Source organism: Budorcas taxicolor, chromosome 20, assembly GCF_023091745.1.
Source record: "Budorcas taxicolor isolate Tak-1 chromosome 20, Takin1.1, whole genome shotgun sequence".
NCBI lineage: Eukaryota > Metazoa > Chordata > Mammalia > Artiodactyla > Bovidae > Budorcas > Budorcas taxicolor.
The window spans coordinates 8,448,973-8,467,462 of record NC_068929.1 but is presented as its reverse complement, the minus strand read 5'-3'; the positions used below and the strand labels follow the sequence as shown (position 1 = coordinate 8,467,462).

The window sequence follows — 18,490 nt, the reverse complement described above, 5'->3', positions numbered from 1 at the left end:
AAACTTAGAAGAAACCAATCTAGACTAATACTGAAGAGGGAAATCAGAAATAACTGGCAGGGGGAGGGGAAATAATTTAAAACTACATGCAGAGACAATATATAAAAAAATGTGTCACTAAACAGGAAAGCACAGCTGACTCCCTAAACCACATGAAACAAGAAATTTATGCTTGTTTCTCAAATAAACGAGAGAGAAAACCATTCACTCAAATATAAATAAGGACATTTACATGAAGGCTGGACTGATGAGAAGCAAAAAGCCTCCCCATCCTCAATAGGTAAAGTAAACCAGCTCACTGTTTAAAAGTGAGAAGAGCACTAAAAACTGAAACAGCAGAATAGCTTTTCCCAACCTGGGCAGTGTCCATGCCAGAACACTGGGGGCAGGGGGCAGAGGTGAAGGGCTCTACCATCAAAAACTTCTAGGTGAAGAGATAAAAGCATCTGGCTCAGAAAGTGAGGACCAACCTTAAATTTGTAAGTCAGTCAGTCGCTCAGTTGTGTCAGACTGTTTCATGACTCCATGAACTGTGGCCTGCCAGGCTGTTCTGTCCATGGAATTCTCCAGGCAAGAATACTGAAGAGGGCAGCCATTCCCTTCTCCAGGGGATCTTCCCAACCCAGAGATAGAACCTGGATCTCCTGCATGCAGGCGGATTCTCTACCGTCTGAGCCACCAGGAAAGCCCAAAGTCTCTTAAGAGATCCCTCCTGTTCTGATTTCATGATCATCTAAGAATCTTCCAGAATTTTACCCTTATATAGCTTGTCTGGGGATAAACTATGTTAATCAGGATGAAGGTCCAGTCCTCTTCGCAGCTTTACTTCTCATTCTGAGTCAACAAACCTCCATTTGACTCACAGAGCTCACAGAGTTCCTGTGAGCCTTGGTAGAAGCAATCAAGAGGAGGAAGAGATTTGGCAGCATAGGACACGATGAGGATGACAGTAGTGGGCCCTGAAGCTAGTCCTTGGAACAGTGCTAGTTGATGACAAAGTAAAATAGGTAAGGACAATACAGTACATTTTTCATAAACCTAACTTTAGTCTGAGATAATGCCTGTCTTAATTTTCTAACACTAAAATATTCTTCCCTGTATGAAATGACAGTAATTGTAGACGATATTCGTTTTAATGTTCTCATGTGGCAAAATATAAAGCTGGCAGCCCTATGGTTCCCAAGTCCCAAAATTTGTTTCCCATGTCACTGATTTTAGAAACCATTGGGTCAATAGGTAATGGATAAAAGTGTTCCACAAAGCAGTAACAGTGACTCCCAGATATTTAGAGGAATCAAGGGCACCATTCCCTTGAGAGATATATGTATGTTCCACGGGAAGAACTTGCAAACCCCATGTAATCTGGCAGAAACCAACACAATATTGTAAAGCAATTATCCTTCAATTACAAATAAATAAATGTAATTATAAAAAAAATATATATGCGGCAAACCACACAGAAGTAGCAACTATTACATTGCTTCTGACATGTCTTCTAAACCAAGTCAAGGTTGCGCTTCTCAACACTGGAAAAGAGAAGCTTGTGAGACAGATGTGGAAGAGAAAAATGAATGAGAAGATCCTTTTCCTCTGTGCTGACTGAGAAGAAAATGCACCTAGAGGTAAGTTTTTTTCCTACATGAAAATATCTACAGGCTTTAAGTTAGTTTTGGGAATAAGAAAAATTAAAGGCCATCAAAAACTCAATTTGAAATAGAGGAACACATTCAGAAATATACATATTCCTGGCTCTTAATCCATTTCCCAATTGTTCCCCACCCCAGAACACAGAAAATATGTGTTTGTGGGCCTACACATACATATATACAAGCACAAAAATATATGGCCATACAGACATGTATGATTATGGATAAATTTATTAACTGAACAACACACAGTTATATGCCTACATGCATCCAGAGAAAAAGAGACCCAGAAGGGATCCAGTGACCTACCACATCTCCCTGCATTGTGAGTCAGCTGGGTTCTATTATAAAACAGGGGTGGTCCTTATTATAGAAGATCAAAAGCAGAGCTTCCCCACCCTCTAGTTCACTATAAAAGGGTTCCAAGTGTGTGAGATAATGATTCGCTTTCCCTGGTGGCTCAGCTGGTAAGGAATCCACCTGCGATGCAGGAGACCTGGGTTCGATCCCTGGGTTAGGAAGATCTCCTGGAGAAGGGAACAGCTACCCACCCCAGTATTCTGGCCTGGAGAATTCCATGGACTGTATAGTCCATGGAAGTGCAAAGAACTGGACACAACTAAATGATTTTCACTTTCACTTTCACCCCACAGGGACCTCCTCCCATGAGCAGCCTACTCCCTTATACTCCAGGATGCTTAGAGATGACAGTTTTCTGCATATGCCAGGATGTGAAAGATCAGGAAGCACTGATCTAAACCAACGGATCCCAAATAAGTACTAGAATGGCTGCGTAGGAGTAATCTGGAGTAACATTGAAAATATGGATTTGGGGGTTCTACTTGCATAGATTACAGTCCAGAGAACCTGGGGAGAAGTCTAGAAATCTGTAGTTTAATATGTACACACAGATGATTCTAATGAGCAATCACATCTGTAAAACACATTTCCAAACTATCCACTCAAAGGTTAAAATATACAATAGTCAATAAAGCTGGCTAACTTCGCACACAACTGTAAAATCGAAATCAGAGACTACCACGGTCACAAGAGGAGATCTGGCTTGGGGAGCGACAGATAGACACTAAGAGAAGAACATGAATAAATAAGAGTATAGCTTACTGAGTGGGCAAACAAAAAAAAGAGGCTGGCCTGGACTTCCCTGGAGGTACTGCAGACAAGAATCTACCTGCTAGTACAGGTAGTACAGGTTTGATCTCTGGTCCAGGGAGATTCCATATGCCACAGGGCAACTAAAGCCCATGCAGAAGTACTGAGCCCAAGGTCTGGAGGCTGCGAGTCTCAACTACAGAGCCCACAGGCTGCAGCCACAGAAGCCCGTGCACCTAGAGCCTAGGCTCCGTAACAGAAGAAAGCCCGAGCAGCACCCAACACCCAGTGCTACCGAAGACTAAGCGTTAGATCAAAGAGGCTGGCCGAAAGCTGGGCAGAATACAGGGAGAGCAAATAACGAAGCCAAAAATAAGAAGAAGAGAGCAGTCAGCAAGGGAAATGGAGGTCACTCAAGCTCATGTACGTGTAGGCTTACCATATTCTGTGTTGAGGCCCCATAATTTCACTTTATTAGCTTCATACTGTGCTTTCTTCTTTAACCGACAAGCCCTGGGAAAGGAAGGAGCAATTACTTCACTTGTTTTTTTAAAGTGAACATTCAGAATATCCTTTTTGCTGCTGTCATTTTCTAATAGCAACCAAAAAAAATCACTGTCTACTAATATTTACATCAAGGGCCTCAATTACCCAAAACATACAGTATAACCATTTATCCAAACTTATTTCTTAAAATTTTACCATTCAAAAAATAAAGCTATGGCTAATATACCAAAATAAACAGAAAGTGACAATCAAGTGTTGTAGAAGATGTGAAGTAAGTGGACCCCTCATATGTTGCTTGAGGAAATGTAGAGCAGTACATATAGCCACTTTTGAAAATAGTAAATATTTTTTTAATTTACTTCATTACTTTGGAAACAGCTACTTTGGCATTTTCCTATAAAGTTAAACACACTAGGTATTTACCCAAGAGAAATGAAAACTTATGTTCACATTAACACCCGTAAGTAAATGTGTGTGTGTGCTCAGCTGCCCTGTTGTGTCCAACTCTTTGAGACCCCATGGACTGCAGCCTGCCAGGCTCCGCTGTCCATGGGATTTTTCAGGCAAGAGTACCAGAGTAGGTTGTCATTTCCTCCTCCTGGGGGTCTTGCCAACCTAGGGACTGAACCCGTGTCTCCTGCACTAGCAGACAGATTCTTTACCGCTAAGCCACCTGAGAAACTCAAGTAAATGTTTATGGTGACTTTATTCGTAACCACCAAAAATTAGAAACCACTCAACTATCCTTCACCTGGTGAACAGATACACTGGAGTATTAATATATCACTTCAAAGGACTATTACCATCAATAAAGAGTATCAAACTGTTAGTCCATACAACATGGATGAATCTCGAATTCATCCTGTGTGAAATCAAAGCCAGACTCAAAGGCTGCATAGAATGATTTCGTCTGTATTCTAGAAAAGGCACAACTGTAGGAACAGAAAACAGGTCGGTGGTTGGGAGGAGTCAGGTGAGAGAAGGAGTTCACTTTACAAAGAGGCAAAGGAAAATTTTTAAGGTGGTAACAACGTGCAGTATCTTGATTATGGTTGTGGTTACATAATTGGACGTTCGTCCAAAACTCACAGAAGAATACACTAAAAGGGAAGACAAGTAAATTATACCTCAATAAAAAAAACCCTGACTTGTTGCAAAACAAACAAAAAATAAAGCTATGATAAAATTTTTCATTTTTATACTACAATATAAGGCCCTTGAGTTCATTCACTTCTCCCCTTTAAAAACTTATTCCATGAAGCATAAGTACCATCATTTATTTTCAAACGAAAAATTATAATACTCTCATTGTACTATTTATAAAAGGATATTTCTGAAAAAATGGCTGAAGGCCATCTCCTCTATGAAAGCTCACTGAAGTCTAACCTCACCTCCCAGACTTCAACTACATGAGTGAACATGATTAGCATTTACCTGGAAGCCAGCTTATTTTTCTCCTTCCTTGACCTTGGCCGGGCTGTTAAGGGAAGCTCACTGACTGGAGTCAGATCACTAATCACTTTATTCAGCTTCCGCAGTTCGTTGCCTATCTGGAGCAGTTTTTTAGGGTTTGGAGTCAGGTCTTCCACATCTGTTCTCCGAGACTTCTTGACTGCATATTTTCCTATAGATGATTTAAAAGAAGTTTAAGTGAGATCATTTTATTTAACAAGTGATATATTTTCTATAGACATTTAAAAATCCCTCTCTCTCTTCCCTTTTCTTTTTCAGCATATGAACAATCTTACGGAAGGAGGGCTAGACTCCTCTCCTTCCCACCTTGTGACAGCAAGAAATGGAGGTAATATGGCACATCTCTATCCTTTTCCCAACCATTCTCCGTCTTAAGGTTTGCAGCCCCACCAGGAGCGATTCTTAATTATCTGCATGGAAGTAATAATCAAACCTCAGGACTATAGTGCAAGCTCATCTGCACATAAAAATCAGGGCTCAGATATAATATATGGTCAGGAACAAATCTGGAAATTTTACCCAAACCGAGACATTTATACCGCTATGACTGAAAATATGTCAGACATATATATTCCTGTGTTGAACACAAAAGTCCAGCAAATAAGGATTGCCTTTTCAGAAACTCTGTCTTCAGTCAGTTTGATAAACAACAGTACAGAAGACTCAGAAAGACCTTCCCTACCACTGCAGGCAAGAGGGATGGCTCTGTCCTCTTACGGCAATACCCTGAACAACTTTCCTAGAACTCATTACATGCTACCTGGACCTGTTTATTGGACCTGTCTTTTCATTTCTTGCAGAAAACTGATCCCAAGTCAAAAACTAGGTCTTTCATTCACTGAAAGATAGTAGAATACAGACCTGAGTGCTATGGAAAGGGAAAATGAGGTACAAATATACTTCTGATACAACATCTGGGTCAAAAATGCTTAGCAACTTAAATCTGTAGCATGAGCAACTACTAAACTGTTTATTGAGCTTCAGACCTACTAAGCACCCTCCACCTTCTCAGTATAGATTTTGGATTAAGGTAAAAATAAAATCTGTGCAGAAGAAATTCTCCTCAATTACATCCTCTTGGGTTCACAGTCAAAATCTGGCCTAAGACTATAAGCTTCTCCTGATTCCTACTGTTTAGTTTTTCCTACTCCTTTCCTTCTCTCCACAATTATTCTTCCTTTCTTTTCCTTTCCATTCTCTCTTCTCCCACCACAATTTTGATTCCTATCTCCATGTTTACATTTAGGCCTGGAGACTGGGTAAGAATGAAAGACAGAGGTGCTGGAGCCCATTCTCTTCCTCCTCAATCATTCTTTCTTGCTAACAGCAGCTGCAACAGGTCAACAATCAGCAGGCTCCTGGTCATTTCCTGGATAGGACAGGTAGACTAAGAAGTGACTAGAAGTCATTTTTACACAAGCTTTCCTCCTTGTTTAGGTGATGGCTGTTAAAACTGAAAAAAGCTATTCACTAACAAAGAGCAAGCATAGCAAATACAGCAGCTCTATTGTTCTACTCTCCCATTTGTTAGGAGGGGTTGAACCTATATATAATGTTTAATGATTAAGTATTGTGATTTACTATCTCTATCTGAAAGTGACTTAGAATATTAGGGACAGATGGTTACTAAGACTTATCATGGTGATCATGAAATGAACTGAAAGCGATTCAGTCGTGTCTGACTCTGCAACCCCATGGACTTTACAGTCCATGGAATTCTCCAGGCCAGAGTATTGGAATGGGTAGCCTTTCCGTTCTCCAGGGGATCTTCCCAACCCAGGGATCGAACCCAGATCTTCCACATTGCAGGCAGATTCTCTACCAGCTGAGACACAAGGGAAGCCCTTGTGGTGTTCGTGGTGCATGCAAACGTCACTACGTAATACACCTGAAACTACAGTAACGTAATATTGAACGTCAACTATGTTTTAAAAAGAAGAAGAAGAAATAAAGAAAAAGGAAGGAAAGAAGGAAGGGAGGGAGGGACACACACAACACGTATGATCAAAATCTCCTCTTACCATGGTGTAAGCCATTTTTCTGATACATGTTACTTGGCAAGGTCTCTCGGTTCCATTCAGATGGCCTCAGCATCCTCTCTTGCTGTGATGGTGTGAGTTGCTCACTGTACTCCCAGAAGTACCTTCTTTTACCTCTCTTCCGAGAGGTAATTGAAGTCATCTCCTTCAAGTCTTCCACAGAATCATTTTCATAGCCTTAAAAAAAGAAAATGCCCACCCCCCAATATTTCTTAAGTTTCACAAATTTTAATAAACTAATCAAGAAAAACAAAAAGATTCCTTCCATTTACTACTTGACACATTTTACCTGAAAACATCAGCATGTCAGAGATAATAAATAAAATCTGTAAAAATAACATTTAATATAGATATTTCTAACATAAAATATTCAGAGATTAATAAACAGAAATAACTACACTGTCTATCTTCCTTAGGTTTCTCTTTGGTTAGTATACGACACTTTTTTTTGTATCCTCACCTAAGATTGAGAGAATAATGAAATCCAGCCACAGGAAGACAACCCAATCTAAAAATGGGCAGAGACCTAAATAGACATTTCCCCAAAGAAGACATACAGATGGCCAACAGGCACATGAAAAAGATGCTCAATATTGCTAATTGTCAAAGAAACACAAATCAAAATCACAATGGGTAACAGCTCTCACCAGTCAGAATGCCCATCATTAAAAAATCCACAAGCAATAAATGCTGGAGAGGATGTGCATGTTGACAGGAATGTAAGTTGGTAGAGTCACTATGGAAAACAGTATGAAGGATCCTTCAAAAACTAAAAAGAGAGTTGCCACAGGATTCAGCAATTCCACTCCTGGGCATATATCCAAAGAAAACTCTAGTTCAAAAAGATACATGCATCACAATGTTCACAGCAGCACTAATTATAATAGCCAAGACTTGGAAGCAACCTAAATGTCCATCGACAGCTGAATGGGTAAAGAAGATAGAATACTACTCAGCCATGAAAAAGAATGAAACCATGCCATTTGCAACAACATGGACAGAAGTAGACATTATCATATTAAGTGAAATCATACAAAGAAAAATAAATATCATAAATAAATGATATCACTTATATGTGGAATCTAAAATATGATACAAATGAACTTATTTTACAAAACAGACTCACGGACACAGAAAATAAACCTGATTACCAAACAGGAAAGTGGGGAGGAATAAATTAAGAGTTTGGGATCTGTGGACAGAAACTACTATATATATAAACAACAAGATACTACTGCACAGTAGGGGACTATATACAACATCCTATAGTGAAAAGAACATGAAAAAGATTTTATGTGTACATAATTCAGTCACTCAGCTGCACACCAGAGACTAACGCAACACTGCATGAATCAACTATGCTTCAACTTTTAGAAAAGGAACAGTCTCAGGAGTGATGATGGTACTTAGAGACTATACAATTTTTTTTATTTCTTCTAATATTTATGTCTTTGAAACATTTCCAGACAGAAAGCTGTTGCATTTCTCAGATGGTAACCTACCCAGGCAGAATTCTTTAAGGCAGTTGTGGTTTTCTTCCTACTTCCCACCCTATCCTTTTCGTAAAAGTACAAGAATGACAGTTCTCACACAGGCTATTCAAATAAAAACATATGCCTATTCTAACTAATATTTTATCAGAAGCAATTTGAATTTACTTCACTTTTTAAGAAGCTATTTTCCCTACTAATTTCAAAAAATAATTCTGGGCCACTGGAACTCCTGGTTTGACCCAATACAGGATGATCTGTAAAACTAAAATATCCTCAGAGCACATCCATCTTAAAAGTACAAATGGGCTGTGCACAGAATATGTTGTTGTTCACTAAGTCACATCCGACTCTGTGACCTCATGGACTGTGTGCAGCACACCACGCTCCTCTGTCCTCCACTATCTCCCAGAGTTAGTTCAAATTCATGTCCACTGAGTCGGTGATGCTATCTAACCATCTCATCCTCTGCTACCCTCTTCTCCTTTCATTTTCAATCTTTCTCAGCATCAGGGTCTTTTTCAACAAGTCGACTCTTCACCATCAGGTGGCCAAAGTATTAGAGCTGCAGCAACAGTCCTTCCAATGAATATTCAGGGTTAGTTTCCTCTAGGATTGACTGGTTTGATCTCCCTGCAGTTCAAGGGACTCTCAAGTCTTCTCTAGCACCACAATTTGAAAACATCAATTCTATGGCACTCAGCCTTCTTTTTGGTACAGCTCTCACATCCATACATGACTACTGGAAAAATCATAGCTTTGACTATACCTCAACACAGGCAGATGCTCCAACTGAAACACTCCCATCAGTGTTAAGAACTGGCGTCCCACATTTAAGTCTACCCTAGCCCAAAGTATAAAGGAAACATTTCACATGTAACTTTCTCAGGCAACCCATCCCCCTGACACTTTATTTGATACGCTCCTCAGGTGGACTAGATTTCTGGCAAAACACTGTCTCTCTCATTTAATGAATGTACTCACATATTTTGTGAGTACTCACAGATATTCATCTGAGGCTTTTAAGAACCTGGTAGGAAGAGGTTATTAACCCTATTTACATAAACATGCTCATGGAGGTTTAAGTGATTTGGCAAAGCTGGGACTGGCTCAGGCCCCATGACTCCAGCTCCAATTTGGCTTCCTACTTTCCTGTATCTATCCAGTTGAATGGTCTGAACAGAATTTTTTCCCACATATGTTCCATGTTAAATCCAAACAGTCATAAGGGTTTGAACTTCCCCTCTCCTATCCAAATTAGTTATCAGTTCTGCTTAATTCATATGTCCAGCCTTTTTCCAAAAAAGTGTTTAAGGGTATCTGTTTTCTTTAACCTAAAACTTTCTGAAGTATATACCATCAATTCACAATAACGTGTGCACACACACATACATACACACAAAGGATTTGTTAAAGTCTTTCAATTAAAAGACTACTGTGATTACGTAGCATGCAGAAAAATTATTCAATATATTCCCAGATCACTGGTCTTGCATTTAAGATGATTAAATATTTCTTAAAGTGTGTTCTTAGGAACACTATTACTGTGAACTATGCCCTCAATCCCAAGTGAGCTCTGTGGTCAGGTAAATTTAAGAGACACTCATCTCGCCTCTCTCGCAAGTCACAGTGCCCAGAAGAGCAGCAGACCAAGACAGCGCAGCACACAAGCCCACGAAGCTGCGAGCTGCCCGGAGACAAGAGCCACGCCGGCTCTGCTGGCCTCTGCACAGCCAAAATCCAGTACACACAGCGTCCAACACGAGACAGATATACCCCCTCCTTTTTTTAAGAACAAATCAGTGATTTGTTTAATGTACAAATGTACATTTCCCATGGAGACTTTTCTATTTTCTTTTCATTTGATGGATCACCATATTGATCTTATTCATTCCTTCCTGACGCAATTACCAAAAGGTAGTCAAAAAGGTGACACCTAAACTTCTGATCACACACCTTCGATTAGTGCAGGTTACTGCCATTAAGCTGGTAAAGCCAACCATGAAAAGGTTTAGTAGGAATTACAAACTAAACTCGCATTCTGGGGACCTAAATCTTAACCTTACAACCACGTAATCCCATGACCCCAAACAGTTGTTGCCTGTCCTCAGAACAGGCTCTATTAAAACTTGGGAGCAAGTCCAGAGCAGAGACTGAAACTCCATTTTACACCTTTCCTGGAGCTTTGTAGACTCAGGCACTGTTGTAGCCAACTGCCAAGAAACAGCATCAAGGGAGCTAGTCATCACAAAAGGGCCTTTGTACACTGTCTGCTGTAAATTAAACCAATCAACCCTCTCTAAAACTAGCACTCTGAAGAAACTATAACCATCCCACTTTTCTGCTTCAAAGAATTTCTCCTTGCCTCTCACCAATTCACATTTGTATTCTTAAAGTAGCCTGTTTAGCTCTTTTTTCCAAGAAGGGAAATTTTCATCAGCAAACGTGAATAAATCCCCAAAATACCACAAAATATCATTGATTTGAGGTTAAAGCATTTCATTTGTTGACATTTGCAAGAAGCATCCAAGTAATCCTAACCAAAGAGGTTTTACTTCAAGTCAACTGGAAGCGAGTGCATTAACTGCCATCCAAACATTTAGCATTGTTAAATAGCACCAAGAGGAAGGCTTCACCTTGCCAGGGGCTAGCTAATGCATCTCTGTTTTAAAGTGGTGTTGGCTGCTTAACACCAACAAACTCACAAATCAGGGTTCTCCTACCAGGAGAGGGCAAGAGAATGTGGCAGGACAGAAAAGCACCAACTGTAACAAGGTTTACCCCTCCCTAGGAAAGTCAAAAGACTGAGAAAATGGAAATGCAGGTCAAGTTATGAAGTGGTTTCTCTTCATGGACCTACTCATCTCTCAACACATTTATCCAGGTGAAACCAAATCAAAAGATCAAGGATGAACTTAAACTGGAGTTAAAAGTCAAAGAAAAGTGAGAAATGGGAATTCCCTAGTGGTCCAGTGGTTAGGATTCCATGCTCTCACTGTCAAGGACCCAGGTTCCATCCCTGGTCAGGGAACTAAGATCCTGTCCAAAAAAATTTTAAAAAGTCAAAGAAAAGCAAACCTAAACCCAGAAGAGGAATAAACAATAATAGCCCTTGCCCGCCTTGACTGGTGATGGCAGAGTTTACTCCCTCAGGAATATTTGACTATTTAAAAGAATATTTATATATTCCTTTTAGTGTCAACTGGTAAAGAAATTTTTCTTCTCTACACTTTCCATTTCCTAGTTATTACTCCTTGTCTCAATCCTTCCCCTCCCTCCTACCCTAATTCTAAATATGGGATTCAGAACAAGAGGGCTGACCTGTCAGGCTTTAAGGACCACTAACAGCACTCTGGTCTCCCCATGGGAGGGAGCTACATAACTTACCACTAACTGCAAAGACAACTCTCCTTCAAACACCTCAAAGCAGATTCATTAACTGGCTGAGAGAAAAGTTTTCTTGGTAAGCAGAAAAGACAACTGGTTCTATCGAGACTATACTGAGTACTGCTGCTGCTGCTGCTGCTAAGTCACTTCAGTCGTGTCCGACTCTGTGTGACCCCATAGATGGCAGCCCACCAGGCTCCCCCGTCCCTGGGATTCTCCAGGCAAGAACACTGGAGTGGGTTGCCATTTCCTTCTCCAATGCATGAAAGTGAAAAATGAAAGTGACCGACTGTTCGCAACCCTATGGACTGCAGCATACTAGGCTCCCCCGACCATGGGATTTTCCAGGCAAAAGTACTGGAGTGGGGTGCCATTGCCTTCTCCGTACTGAGTACTAAAGTAAACCAAAGAAAATGCATAAACCCTGTTCTTCCACAGCAAAATACCGTTTCCTTAGTTGAAACTCCACCCAAGTCAAACAATTTAGTTGTATCAAATGCATAAATCTAAGCATTTATGCAACAGGAAAATTTCACTAAGAGGAAAGTCTCTCAGCAATAATATGCTTCACTGGCCACAATACAGCTACTGCTGCACCTTCTATGGCTAAAAAAACCTTTCTAAAGATTAAGTATCAATGTTTATATTGCCCCAAATTCCAACAACAAAAGGGCTCTCTTCGACAATTCATAAAGTTTTTAACAACTTGGTCTTTTATGTAGAAGTTATAGTATTAACATTAGTTTTGAAGAATAACTTTCATTTAAATGTGAAGATCTTCACCTCTTTGTGAATTTTTAACTCTGTGCCACTTGGCAATACCATTTTCATAAATAAAAACTGCATGGTCCAACAGTGACAAGAGCCCAACCATGTACATGCTGAAGTGAACCAGTGCCCCAGAGGTTTCATTTTCTTTTTCCCTTTTATGTATAACGTGCTGTACATAAACAGAGCAGAGACGCCCTCATGCTCATTAAATTAAAGCACGTCTTTTTCTTCAGTGGAAAAGCACTGTGCAAATGAAAGAGGCAGCAGACACAGAGAAAAAGCCGTCTTTTACATTATTCATCCAACAGGCTTTGTTGGTGATTAGGCATGAGTAATGCAAACCATCGTCACTTGATTCACTATTCTTGGGATTCCAAACTTACCTTAAGTCTAACAGAGGGACAAAGGCAGAAATAGGAACATTTTTAAACCCGATCAAGTTTGGCATCTTTGCACAGCTGCTAAAAGAGTGACAAATCAGGTCACTTAACATAAGATAAATTAAGAAGCAGCCCTCAAGGAACCAGCATATGAGCCACACATGAGCAAGGATGATTATTTTAAAACTGTTTAAATAGATAAGAACAATTACATATCCAAGCCAAGATACTAAGTCATTTAATCTCCAAACTCAGACAAAGAAAGCCTACAGCAGAACTTTCTATTTCAGGAGAGTAGGACATAGTTTGGTAAGCCCCCAAACAATGCAATACCTGGTTCAGAGAAAGTGTCACTAATGTCATCGTCCTTGTCATCTTCATAATCCTCTTCCTCTTCTTCCTCTTCCTCATTTTCAGAAAGCTCATGCTCGCTGCCAAATCCTTCATCATGGTCCTCATCGTCAACATCCTCCTCATCCTCCTCATCTTCTTCAGGACTGCATTTGGTTGGCTGCTCACCCAAGTTGTCAGAGACAAAAAGGGAATAATTGTGCTCTTCTTTTTTCTGGGATGAATCTGAGACCGATGTGCTGGCAGAAAGGCTGCTACTCTCTCCTGCTGCAACTGACCCAGGCCCCTCCTGAGGCAGGGGACTGAGTAACAGTTCCTGGGCTTCTTTAAAAGGCAAGGCTGGAGTGGCATGACCCTGCAGAGGCTCCGTCCCTCTCTTCTCTGGTCTCTTGGCTACTGCTCCACAGTAGCAGGTGTTTTCCTTTGCTGCATCTGCATGAACCTGGCTCAAGAGAGGCCGGCTCTGCTGCACTGGGTTGATCTTTACCTTTGCCTTTTTCACATAGTCTTTACATTCAACATGAAAGTTCACTTTTTCATTATGATACATGTTGGTCTTCACCATGATTTGTGTGCTTGAAGTGGGTTTACTTGCCTTTTGGACACAGTCTGACAAAGGGACCTCAGCTTGAAGAGCCTTAGAAGAACACACAGGGGCAGCTGCTCTGCTTGTGATCTTTTTACCAGGGAATGAAGAGGCCAAGGGGTTTTGTTTGACACTGAAAAGTGAATCAGGGTAATAAAGGGAATCAGAAACAGACTGCGAGTCCTCGCTATTGAGCTGGGCCAGAGTTGGAGTTTTGCTTATGACCTCTTCATCTTGGTAAGGGCTAGAAAAGTCATCAAGACCCAAGTAATCCACTTCTTTTGTTCCCCAGATGTCACAGCTGGTTAGTTTGGTGTACTTCGTTAAGTCTTCACAGTATGTATCCCACTGTTCCCAGTTTGAGGTTAAAGTACCCTCATTATCCAGGACATCTGTGAAAGACTCCAGATTTTCAATGTCTTTGCAGTCCTCCAAAGAAAGGAAGTTGTCTCTAGGATTCTGTTGGTAGTTCATCTCTCTATCCTGAGGGAAGGTTTAAAAAAAAAATCACATACCATATTTAAGGAAAACATTAATAACCATATCCTCACTTTCATATATCAGGTAAACAGTACTCAACCTTTGGTCTGTTTTAAGATAAAGACTACTTACATGTCACTCTACCATTCCATTTAGTATCATTTCCTTGGGCAAGGAAAAAAAAAGAGGGAAACTATGTCCCCTGAGAAACTTAGGTATGGTCAAGGGCTCTTGAACTTCACTACAAACACTCTTCCTAAAAAAGTTTACATTCCCTGATCTTTAACTCAGAAAGGATTTGGGGATCTTCTTAGAAACAAGCTTCATTTATAAAGCAAATAATAAAGGCCTTTCCTTCATCATAGAAGACTCTGTCCTCCTAAGTCAGAACTTCTACACAGAGTGAAGAACAATCCACAGAGAGCTGAAACTCAGCCACAGAAAGATGAAATCTTTGGAAAGAACCTGTACCAACTCTTGGGCTTGGGGAATAAAATACTTCTCTCATTAGTACTGTACTTCTCATGAGTAGAGATATAATTTTTAAAATGTCAGTATGACTATGCAGCCATTAACAAGAATGCACGTAAGCTCTAATGTATTAAGATGAAAGGCCACTTACCACGTTATGTTAGAAAGAGTTAAGTTACAGAATACTGTATTAATGACATGTCATACAATTTAAAATATTCATATATTAATTTAGTATTAATTATACATGCACAGAAAAACTCTGTTGGTCTTAATTACCTTTAGGGAGAAGGTTTGGTGGGTGGAGGCTCAGTAAGAAAATGAGGAAATTTTCAGTTTTCCAGTCTGTTTCTGTTCTGTATCAATTTTTCCATTTGTTTGTTTGCTTTGTTTTGTTTTTCCTTTTGCTTGCATATGTCTCTGTGTGTTTTACCAGTTTTACTGAAGTAGAGTTTACATACAACAAAATTCACCTCTACAAAGTGTACATCTCGATAGTTTTTTTAGTAAATTAACAGATTTGTGTCAGCTTTCCAGTTTTCATATACCTATGCTGCTTAAGTTGCATGTAATTTAAATTATTCTTAAGTGTCTATTTACCTCAAGAATAAATGATAAGTATATTCACGTATTGCTTGGAATTGCTATTTTTGCCTCACATTCTCTGTAGCACATGCCTTGCTCAATGTTATCATTCCTAAATATCCTAGCTGAAAAGTCTGTTAACTGTTAGGCTAAAAGGTGGCTTCTCATCCTGTCAAAAACTAGATCTAAGGATGCTTAGATAATCCTCCCTCCTACTAATTTCAGTGGCTTCGCACATCCTGCCAAAATACTATGACTGATACTGATAGGCATTAAGTTTGGCCTAATCACATTCTTTTCTTTTTAGGCCTTTATAAATGAAACAACTATACAATACCTTTACCCCAAATTGATTAAAGCAGAATCCAAGAAAATGTTACTTACCAGTTCATACATGAAATCTGGATCTGAACTGTTTGCTAAGAGATCTGTGCTCATCAGAGTCTGTTCTGAAAAGGTGTGGCTTCGAAAGGCATCCCCAAAAGGCGGATCCATTCCGCTTACACTAGGCTACAACAGAGTGATTTTAATTTGCAAAGTTAATGACTGCTTCAAGGCCAATTTATTACATACAAGACCCACCACCGTATCTACTAAGTAATTATTTTCAGAACAATTTTGTATTTTTTTTCTGCTTAACATTAAAATAACACTAAGATGCATTAAACATAGGAAAAGGAACAGAGTGGCAACGGTTACTAGTACCTAATTTCTAAAAACTAAAGCTTATTTAGGCCTTGGAGTCAGCACATAGTGCCCTAATGAGTACTTTTATTTATTAGTTATATAACATGTCTTCAAATCCATCTCTAACAACACTAGCTGTTCTAACTCCACAAAGTAGAGGATCCCCTGCCATTTCCTGGAGTCAGCAGAGGTAGCATGACAGTCTCACTCTATACTCCTCAATGAATTCAATATCTTATTTCCCCAAAACAAGTGAAAGACCATTTGGGGATCTCTAGTCCAAAAATGCCTCCAGGAATGTGATGGAAATAGGATGAGCCAAATATCAAAAAATCTGCTGAGTGAGGCCAGCACGAACTCAGTAGCCTTAATCTTGATCCCTAAGAAGGGTACGTACAATTTCTATGACAAATGAGAAAGGGAGAAAATAAAAAGACTCGGCATCCAGAGTTAACGCTCCTTCTTTTCTCTTCCTCCTCCCTTTCCCATTTCAGTATCTATACAGATCACTCCAGCGTGAGGTTCAGGCTAACACTCCTAAACAGTGGCCCAACAAGTCAAAGTCCTCACTTTGAAATCTAACTTGGATAAAGAAGGAAGATGGGAAAGAATAAAAATTCCCTCTTTACCTTTTTGTTATTTTCCAAGTTACTGTCAAAACTTTAAAATTTATATTACAGTCTACTTGTTTATATTTCTCTATTCATATACATATACTTTCTACCTAGGACTGACTGGCCCATTTTTACGCACTCTTTCATCATGGTTTCCTTTATGGGTATGTCCCACCCCAGGGATGGGTGGCTCGGTTGTAAAGAATCCACCTACCAATGCAGGAGCTGTGAATTCAATCCCCGGGTCGGGAAGATCCCCTGGAGAAGGAAATGGCAACCCACTCCAGTATGCTTGCCTGCGAAATCCCATGGATGGAGGAACCTGGAGGGCTACCATCTACGGTGTCGCAAACAGTCAGACACAACTTAGCGACTAAACCACTTCCCATCCCATCCTTTTGTTTTTAATCTTCTGCAACCTGTCGGGCTGCAAGCTCAAAGTAAATGTTTTATAGACATAACTTCAAGTATTCAATAAACAGCAAATGAAACTGTGAATGGGAAAAAACTTGAAACAGGTGTGCGTAGCCCAGCTGGTCTAGTGGCTGGGGTGGAGACAGGCCACTGGTCCACAAGCCCCTCTCTTCCTTCACTGCCTACTAGGCCATCTCAGCAGGCTGTCGATTTCCTGTGCCCAAGGCCTAGTTCTGGCTGGCCCCACATAGAGCCACCTTCCAGGCCCTGTCCTCTCATTATTTCTAGGTTTCTCACCAGCACAAAAAGGGAAAGGGTAAGAGCTAACCATTGGAGGGGGAAGGGAGGACGTTTGGACACGCAGAGCAGGGAATAGGAGGACTTCATTCATTCTTTCAGTGATTGCCTCAAACCAGTAATTACCATAACAGAAATAAATAGTCATTCTTAGACATGTTTTGTGGGGTGTGTGTGTGTGTGTGTGTGTGTGTGTATCTGGGAGAGAGATATATATATATAATATAGGGGTAGGGGTGTGTGTGTGTGTGTATGTGTATCTGGGAGAGATATATATATATATATATATAATATAGGGGTGGGGTGGGTGTGGGGGTGTGTGTGTGTGTATCTGGGAGATATAATATATATATATATAATATAGGGGTAGGGGTGGGTGTGGGTGTGTGTGTGTGTATCTGGGAGATATATATATATATATATATATATATATATATATATATATATTATATGGGGGGGTGGGTGTGTGTGTGGGTGTGTGTGTGTGAAAGAGACACTGCAGTCCCTCACCATTTCCTCTTAATTGAATCCGATGGGCATGAAGGGAGAGGAACAATGGGAAACAAGAAGATACAGGGGAATGAAATGAGCTTTCTGTGGCAGACTAATGTTCTAGGGAGTTGGTTTAGCCCCCATAAAAGTCAGCACTTCTGTCACCTTTTAACCAATTTTTCGTTCACATTGCTCCATGTGTCAAGCTCACTAAATTTCAAAGCTGTGGCAAAGGAAGGATATCTATTCAAAGCCAGCTGACAGCAGCAGCAGAACGTCTTTACAAACAGCACAGAGTCGCACTAAGACCCGGAGAACTTACCGACCTGGCCGCAGCAGGAACTAGAAAACCCTGCCCCTGCCCTGTGTGATTTACCTGAGGCATTTCCAAGCCCGGATCCTGAGAGTCTGAGCCCAAACTTCTCTTTGTTCTTGTTTGTAGATTCCTTTCCAGCTTTACTTTTATTTCAAGACCAAAGATGATTTTCACAACAAACAGCAGGTTTCCCAGGATGCCTTCAAATCAACTGCTTGGATCACTTGTTTTTTTCTCTTACTAATTCTGTGCGAATCTGTCAAACAACACAAAGTAACTTCACTGAAAACGCCACTAAAAACAAGTTGACCTTTCAAAAAAGACATTAACAAAGAACACTTACCAGCACTGTGATTTTAATATTAAGAATGTGGCTGTTTTTAGTACCAACTAT

At 40.2% G+C, this 18,490-nt stretch overlaps 1 protein-coding gene across 1 annotated transcript in view; it reads right to left on the bottom strand.

Annotated features, from left to right (window-relative positions):
- CREBRF (CREB3 regulatory factor) overlaps positions 1 to 18,233 on the bottom strand; it is a 29,465-nt gene extending 11,232 nt beyond the window's left edge. The window contains exons 1-6 of the mRNA XM_052659272.1: positions 18,157 to 18,233; positions 15,661 to 15,786; positions 13,137 to 14,223; positions 6,758 to 6,952; positions 4,698 to 4,887; positions 3,196 to 3,269 (exon numbers count right to left, since the gene is read on the bottom strand). Of these exons, the coding sequence (XP_052515232.1) occupies positions 3,196 to 3,269; positions 4,698 to 4,887; positions 6,758 to 6,952; positions 13,137 to 14,223; positions 15,661 to 15,786; positions 18,157 to 18,165 (1,681 nt within the window). The 5' untranslated portion in view covers positions 18,166 to 18,233. The remainder of the gene's footprint in view (positions 1 to 3,195; positions 3,270 to 4,697; positions 4,888 to 6,757; positions 6,953 to 13,136; positions 14,224 to 15,660; positions 15,787 to 18,156) is intronic.
- Positions 18,234 to 18,490: the final 257 nt, after the last annotated feature.